This window comes from Magnolia sinica, chromosome 15 (assembly GCF_029962835.1).
Source record: "Magnolia sinica isolate HGM2019 chromosome 15, MsV1, whole genome shotgun sequence".
Classification (NCBI taxonomy): domain Eukaryota; kingdom Viridiplantae; phylum Streptophyta; class Magnoliopsida; order Magnoliales; family Magnoliaceae; genus Magnolia; species Magnolia sinica.
The window spans coordinates 33,658,935-33,667,686 of record NC_080587.1 but is presented as its reverse complement, the minus strand read 5'-3'; the positions used below and the strand labels follow the sequence as shown (position 1 = coordinate 33,667,686).

General features: G+C 47.3%; 1 protein-coding gene across 2 annotated transcripts in view; it reads left to right on the top strand.

Moving 5' to 3' along the window:
- The first annotated feature begins 7,679 nt into the window (after nt 1-7,679).
- LOC131227544 (uncharacterized) overlaps nt 7,680-8,752 on the top strand; it is a 75,522-nt gene continuing 74,449 nt past the window's right edge. Inside the window, exon 1 of one of the 2 annotated variants that reach the window (XM_058223345.1) lies at nt 7,680-8,303. In XM_058223345.1, coding sequence (XP_058079328.1) covers nt 7,770-8,303 — 534 coding nt within the window. In that variant the 5' untranslated portion in view covers nt 7,680-7,769. The remainder of the gene's footprint in view (nt 8,304-8,752) is intronic. The other variant, XM_058223344.1, reaches the window with a different exon arrangement.

Sequence of the window (8,752 nt, the reverse complement as noted above, 5' to 3'; positions counted from 1 at the left end):
ATATATATATATATAATATTATATATATATAGGGAAAAGGTATTATGCGCTCGACCTCACGAGTCCGTCCCATGAGGTCGAGCTGTGTGGACCCCACCATGATGTGTTTCGAACATCTACCCCCATCAGTCAGATGCACCATTCCATCATGGGCCTAGGTCTTAAAAATCAAGTCAATCCGTGACTTGTGTGGGCCACACCACATACAAAAGTGGGGAGGGGCCGTGCACCATTAAAACATTCATAATCATTTTTTGGGCCCACCGAGATGTGGTTTGCAAATCCAGCCCATCCATTATGTGTGTCCCACTTGGATGAGGGTTCAGACCAAGTTTCAGCAGCATTCAAAACTCAGGTGGGCCCCACCAAGTGCTTTTATATGTTTTAATGGTGTCTTCACATGATTTTAGATGGTATGGCCCACCTGAGTTCCGTATACGGCCAATTTTTAGGATATCCCATAATTTAGAGGAGACCCATCAAATGCACGGTGTTGATGGTCGACACGCATCACTGTGGGACCCACATAGCTCGACCTCATGGGAGCTTATCGTGAGGTCGAGCGCATAGTACCTTTTCCCATATATATATAATATACATTATATATATAAAAAAGCTGGCTGATCAGATCCACCGTCTAGGCCCTAGACGTCTGGACGGTGTGGATTCCAACCATCCATCGTGGTAGGCCCCACACCCCACACGTGCAAGCATGTAGGGTGGGTCCCACCGAGTGGACGGATCATGTACATCAAGGTGGTCTCCCACATGTTGGGCTACAACACGTCAGCAAGAGGGTCCCATCGTCCTAGCCTACTGGACAGTGGGGATAAAACCCATATACATTTAGGGTAGGTCCCACCGTCCTCGCCTCTAGACGGTGGAGACAACACTTGCATCAGGAGGGGCTCTACACAAATGGACGGTGTGCATGCTACACATCAATACAAGGTGGGCCCCACATGCTGCCATGGTGGGGTCCACATCCAACGGATGGATAGTACGATGAAACACAGATCACAGTGGACCACACATGCACGATGTGGATCCAAAACATACATCACGTTGGGTACCACAGCAGCATCGTCCAAATGACGGTGTGGATACAAATCATATAGCGAGGTGGGACCCGCTCGTCTAGAACGGACGGACAGCTGGAATAGAAAACATATATCAAGGTGGGTCCTATCCCACACGTACAACATGTGTGGGGTGGGCCCATCATGAGCTAGAATAGGATGGACGGTGGAATACAAAGCATACATTACAGTGTGGTCCACGAAACTTGTTGACGTTATCAGCAGTTGATGTAGCTAGGGCCCACCATCCCTTTAGACGGTCTGGATATAACATTACCTCATGGTGGGCCCCACAGAGCTTACTAACGTCACAGTAGTGGGACCCACAGAGCTTGGTGGCGTCAATTACACTAGCTATATAACTGGTGTGAGGTACCTAGCCAATCCGTTCAGCCAGGTGGGTCCCACATGGGGCTGGATGGCATGGATTTCTCACATACACAAAGGTGGGCTCCACCATGATGGATGGCATGGATACACCACATGCATCAGGTGGGCCACACGACATCAAGAGAAAGAGGGAAAGAGAGAGAGGGAAAGAGAGAGAGAGAGAGAGAGAGAGAGAGAGAGAGAGAGAGAGAGAGAGATCGGAGAAACGGAGGGACCCCACCACTATGGGCCCCTCTTAGATTACAACACATACATTAAGATGGGTCCCACCATATGTGGGCCCTCAAATCATAAAATAAAATCACCCACCTCAGGATCTCTTCTTCATTCCTCCACCAACGGGTTCTAGAGCTCCAAGGAAACAAGATTCAACGATTGAGATTGATTTTAGAGGGTGGGATTGGATAGTAGGGAGTGGGTCATAACAAGCTTCTCTCCCATGGATGTCCACCTCTCTCCTGGTTGCTTGGGAGATGGAGTTTGAAATGAGAGAGAGATGAGAGAGAGAGGTGATGTAAGAGGGTGATGGGTGAAAAGGTGAGTGATGGGTGTGTCCTTGACAAGTAAGGGATGTGTAAGAGAGAGAGTTGACTTTGGGGTTGCTTGGGGATAGGGTATGAGGTGATGTGTACTTGACATGAGATGTGATTGATGGGATTGATTTGAAAGCTCTCTCTTGGGTATTGCAACTATGCGGCATTTTTCTCGAACTGAAATTGGGCCCACATCTCCTGGCCTGGGTATCGCCTCAGTGCGCGAGAGGGGGCATCGGAACCGCGGCGATGCCGCGGTCGCTAGGGTACAAGTCTCGGGTCGAGCCGACTCTGGAATGTGGGATACGACTCAGGATCGCGTGCAAACACCAGTTACAGATCGTGGGTCGTCGAAATTCGACCGGGAGGACCGCGGAAGCCTAAGAAACGGTACGGTCTAGGATACGGGTCTTACAACCTCCACATCCCCAAGCCAATGGATAGGAAGAAGTAGTCAACAAGATCATAAAAAATACCTCCAGGCTAAGCTTGAGAAGTTCAAAGGGGCTTGGGCCAAGGAACTACCACTTGTCCTCTGGGCATATCGAACGACTACTAGGACATCAACTAGGAAAACTCCTTTCTCCTTAGCCTTTGGTGTAGAAGCCATGGTACTAGTCACCACAGGACTCCTAACTATGCATATCAAATCATTTGACGAAACTCAAAATGCGGAGCAGATGGCCCTTAGTCTAGACCTACTCGAGGAAGAAAGGGGACAAATGCAGTTGAAGATCGCTGCCTACTAATAGCAGGTCACCCAATATTACAATTCTCGAGTCAAGGTGTGATGATTTTGAGTAGGAGACATGTTCCTTCGCGAAACCTTCCAAAACTCCTAGGATCCCGCTTGGGGACATTGGGGTTGAGTTGGGAAGGACCCTACAAGATCACAGGCACGACGTGACCGGGTGCATATCAACTCGAGGACATGAACTATCAGGCCCTGCCTCATCCATGGAACACCAAGTACTTGAAGATCTACAATTCCTGAAGACTCAAGGAGTCCTCCGACTAATAGCATGTCAACTGACTGATCTACTTGACAAGAGTTGAACTAACCAAGAGCGACCTCCCTTCTTAAAGGAAAAAAAAGGTGCTCAGGGATATTACTACTGTTCTGTCTATTTTTTTTTTTTTTTTTGTGAATTCTACAATAAAAGAACTTCTCTAGGTTAAGGGAAAGTTTTTTTTTTATTTTTTATGTTATTCTCGACCATACAAATTACGTGATCAACTATGGGGACTTCCCTTAGTTTAAGGGAAGAAAGTCCTACCAACTGCTCCATCCACTGTTAAGTGGTCAGCATATTAATTCTACCATGCATGACTTACCACTATACAAAATCGACTTATTGATTCGACACTGCTCGATACCCGCTCTACTTCTTCTAACTTACTAAAACTACTTAAGAACATCATGCATAACAATCATGGTAAAAAGTTGTCTTTTCATTGATAAAAGAGAGTCATTACAGCAAGAAACCAAAAATATTTCTACAAGCGTGATAGGGGGTGGCGAGGTGTAGTCCACTCGGGAGGGTGGCTGCTTGGCTTCTGCTTCAGCGGGGGCCAGGTCTTTAGGAGATTCATTGCCCAAGCCACCCAGGTCAAGCTCCGGATACCTTTGCATGACGTCCTTCAGGCAACACTCATAGCCAAAGCTGAAGTACACCTCTTCCTCTTTGACCCACTTTGGCCTTGACCTCTACCAACTTGGTCACGACCTCTGCTAACCTGGCCGTCACTTAGGCCAGCTCGACCTCCAACCTCGTGGCCTTGGCCTGCTCCTCCTCAGAGGTTGAGAGGCGCGCCTTCAGTCCCACCGACTCAGCCCACAATACAACTTCATTCCACTGGGCTTCGTCAATCTAGGTCCCCAAAGCCTCTACCTTGGCCACAACTGTATCTTGAGTAGCTGCAACGACTTTAGCCTGAAGGTCCGCCTCCATCTTCACGAAGCCTTCCCCCACTTGTCGGTATGATTAACGGGGAGCTAGAAGAGCGGGAACGACTTGAAAGAAGAAACAAAAAGAAAGGATAATCAGTAAAAACACCGAAGAAAGAGAATGACATGGAAAAGACAAAAAAGAGGGGGAGATCTACCTTGTAAAAGGTGGCCACTAGGTCACCCAGAAGATTCTTGGGATGGACATCCAGTAGGGTGGTAATGTCCTCCTCTAGTGCATGCTGGCTTGCCCATTGGGAGAGGAGACCCATATGGTAGCCCGATGGTAAGGGGGCTAACCTGCCAACCTCTGAAGCTTGATGTCCCGAGGCACCACCCTCGTCGATCTGCTGGACTTAGGCAGTGGAGGGCCCTTTGATGGGATGAGCCTCCTCCCGAGCCGGGGATGGCTCTAGATCTACAACCTCCCAAGCCACTGGCCGAGGAGGGATCTCGCATGGGTTAGCCTCCCGAGCAACCCCACTTACTGTGGCTAGAGTCGACTGCTCAGCGATTGGCCCTTCGACGATGGGCTCTGACCTACCTTCTATTGTCTCCTCGACGCATTCCAGGAGGGACAATGACCCTCTTGACCATCCTCTTTAGTTGGCCTAGGTTGGTCCGAGAAGGAAGCTTGATCCTCTTCGAAGGACGAGGAAGATCAACCATATCTGCACAACAACATATCTAGGTTAGACATGAAGCGATAAGGTCCGAGTATAGAAGCTTAAAAGAAATTTTTTTTCGACTACTACTTACCTCGCACCTCAATTAAAGTCAAGTCAGACTGATAGAGAGATTGAGGAGTGATAAGCTTCCTCCAAGTTCTCTCAGCAGCGTCCTTCAACTTCAAGTGATTAACTTGGCGAAGTTGTAAGCCGGAGAGTTGAGGATGTCTCCGAGGAAGAGCTGCAAGGAATACAACTGTGGTCAGCAAGCAAAGCAACAAGATAAAAAAATAGAATAATATATTACAAGTCTACAACTCGGCTACTTCTCTGACTTGGGTTAGTAAATTTGGAGGGGAGTCGAGAACGCAGCCTAGCCACCTTAGCCACCAGGGCTTCCCATTCTCCTGGCACAAAGAACCATTTGTCCTTTCATCCTTTGTTGAAGGACGAGTTGTTAGTGATGAAGGCCTAACCCTTGTTCGCCCATGCGGAAAAATAATACCAACCCTGATGGCTAGGGCTGGCCTTCGCTCTATAAATACAAAAACTCTTTCTCAAACAGCTCGGTATGTCCAAACTAATGCCATAAAATATAGGTCCTGAGCAAGGGCCTCCAAGCATTTGGGATGATCTGGCTTGGAGCCAACCTCAGGCAGTAAGTAATCTCTTGCACAAATGGAGTGAACGGGAAGCTAGATACCGCACTGAAGGGCGACTAGATATATAGCCACCTCAGTCGCGCGAGGGTGGCCTAGGACTTCACCGAGTTCGGGAGCTCGAAGCACCACAGACTCTGGAATCTGGTACTCCACCTTGATTCGAACCAGGTCGGCATCTTACAGTCTCGACCCAAAGGGGCAGATATCTAGAGGCCACTCTGCTGTAGGTTGAACTTCTTGCCTCATCGGAGTGCACACAGCTTCCTCCTTATGGCCACTTATCACCAGGAACGGAGGATCGGAGGGGGCGCTCAACTGGGAGTCCAAGCTCTCTGGGATAGACTCCCCGTGGAATGCCCCGGACACCGACACTCTGTCAGAAATATCTGACATCTCGACCAGAAAAAGAAAGGCAGAAGGGAAAAGTGAATAGCAGGGAAGGCCAGAGAAGAGAAGAAGAGGTCGGAGTAGCAGGAATTCTACTTATCGGATATCGCATGCTCCGGTAGGTAAAGAGAGCAATGAAATGAAGAAGAACAAATGAAATGGGTTAGGTCACCCATCCTCTATTTATAAACTCCTCGACTGAGACATTAAATGCCCACATTTAATGCCGCAATCCGAGGAGGCATTATAACTTACGCCTCCCTCCACGTGGCTATTACCGGTTTGCTGATCGGCCTAACTACCGAGGAAGGACCACGTGTTCTCGACTTATATGCCGAAAGATGAAGAGGCGCCGCTTCAGTGCACATCTCCTTGTATGACTTGTCACGATCATTAATGGATCCGCTTCGATTCCTGCACTTGTCGCCTTTCCTTCTGCCACCATAATGACAAGCGCTCATGGCCTACCAACCTCTCATGCGTGAGTCCTTGTCCTCGCACTCAGGTATTTGTCCAAATCCATTTACTTCCCGAGCTTTTGAAAAGTGCTCGGAAATAGGGGACTACTATTATGGGTAAAATTAGACTGATCAGGCAACAAGAATGGGATAGGAGACACAAGGCAAGTAGCTCGAAAATAGAGGTCAGGTAAAGAGCTCGGTCTAGAGTGCTGAGCACAACTTACACGATCACTTCGAGCACCAATCACAAGTAGTGACCTCGGCTCTAGCTTACATCTCATGATCACGACCAACGAACGACTATGAGTACCGACTCGGCCTCGAGGATAAACCCCAACTATAACCAACAGTTCGTCTCGGTCTGTAGGACCTCGACCAAACCAACTTAGAAGGTCGGTGCTGACAATCGACCATGCAGTCCTCACAAACCGACCACCAAGAGATCCATTTTCTACACAAGGAAGGTTAACTCCTTGAGATCTTCATCGAGAATCATGTCGAGGATAATGCCTTGAATCCTGAGGACAATTCCATATATGATACGTGACTGTATAGCAGATTCATTGCCATATACATAACTAGCAACAAAGGACTATAAATATGAATCCTACAGACAATAAAAGGTATGCATAAAAATCCTAGTTTTACTAGACCTAGAGTATCTGTTCTAACTTTAGCATCGGAGGGTCCTGTAACAACCATGGTCTTCGTTGTGGTTTGGTTTTGCAGGTACACAACAGTCAAGAAGGGACGACCAGAAAACTGTATCAACACAATGCATATGAATTATACATATGCCAAGATAATCGACAATATCAACGTACCAAGGTAATTAGAAGACTTTCGGATAATATGTCATTGATAGGCGTTGTCTCCATGGAATCGGGTAGGACAAGCCAAGAGAGATGGTCAGCCATTACATTTTCTCAGGCACAAAGTTAGTCCTATCCATTAATCGGGTGAATCAAACCTTTAAAAACAATGAATGGTCAACAAATTTGATTTAATTTACATGTGTGGCCCACCTGATGAGTGGATGGGCTGAGTTTAGTGCCAAAAAATACTGGAAGTGGGTCCTACTTATAAAGTGTTGGTTCATTAAAATTTCTTTCTTACTTTGACTAAAATATACTTAAAATTATTTCCAAATTACAATTCGACACTTACATTAATTTTCAGAGCTTATTTTTCAGTTTAACAAACGGCACTTTAACGAGCCTTCAAGTCTTCGGTCTATTGAGATGGAACTTAGGTGGCCCACGGTTTAGACGTGTTGACCATCATATGAGGCACAACGCATGCAGAGAATTGAGAGCTAAAATAACTCCCACAACCTGATCTTGGTACTACTCCATGGCCGATCTAACTTCTGCGGCAAGCCATCTAAATGGTGATGGACATATCCCATGTTCCATACGTGTGCCACCTTGTCAGGTGAGTGGGTTTTAGACCGAAAATTTCGAAAAGCACGTAAAACAAAACAGCGCATAGAGATATTTTTGGGCGAGGAATGAGGCCCACCCGTTGTGTGTTATCGTTGATGGATGAATCTTATCTAGCCAATCACCTTTACTTGGTCCTCATTCTTTCTTTCTATTACGCCAGCGAAGCCAGCAACGTCAACCACCTTAACGGTTCCCAATGGCCACCACTTGCTCATCATCATCATCGTTCAATCTACACCGTTGTTTCCATGACACATGCTTCTTCCAATCATCTTCCCGGTCCAAACATCTTCATCTCACATTTCTTCGACCCACAACAACTCCCACAAAGGTATGTGCTACAGCTAAGGCCCGATTAGGAGTAGTGGAAGAAGAAATAGTGGGTCAGATCAAGAGGCTTCAGAATGGGCCGGATATTCGCGGGGTCGCACTGGAAGGAGAGAAGGGACGGACGGTGGATTTCACACCGCAGGCAGTGGAGGCCATTGCAGAGAGCTTTGGCGAGTGGGTGATTAATGGTTTGGATGGGGTGGGAGGAAAGAAGGAGGCGGGCCAAGTTCGCGTGTCAGTAGGCAGGGACCCACGTATCTCAGGCCCATCATTGAGTGTGGCGCTCTTCAAAGGTCTGGCCCATGCAGGCTGTTTGGCATTTGACATGGGACTGGCAACCACTCCAGCTTGCTATATGAGCACTTTACTGTCTCCATTTGCTTACGACGCTTCCATAATGGTACGTATGATGTTCTAACCTTGGAGGAGTTATTATACAATGCTTGGGCCCTAGACATGGTAAACAACGGTTGGGATTTCAGTTTGTACAAGTGGGCTTATGAAAATTGATCCAGGACATTGATAATAAGGTGGGACCACAGATGGCCCATGCACAAAAAAAAGAAGAAGAGGCAGGCTGGAGATCCTTAACATGGAATATTCGGCCATCTATCGGCTGAATGGAGCCTTTTTCTTTTTTGGCTGCATGAAAATCGTTGCTTTGTGGGCCACCTATTGGGAGATTTTTTGACTTGTTTCCATGTGATACAGAGGGGCCTGAACTTTGAATGGTTTGCGCTACCGAAAAGTTGGACCTACGTGTACAAACTGAGATCTGGATGCCCTCTCCCTCCGCGCGAGCAATGTATGTTAATTCCAACTCTCGGTAGTACCGGGTGTCGGTGGTGG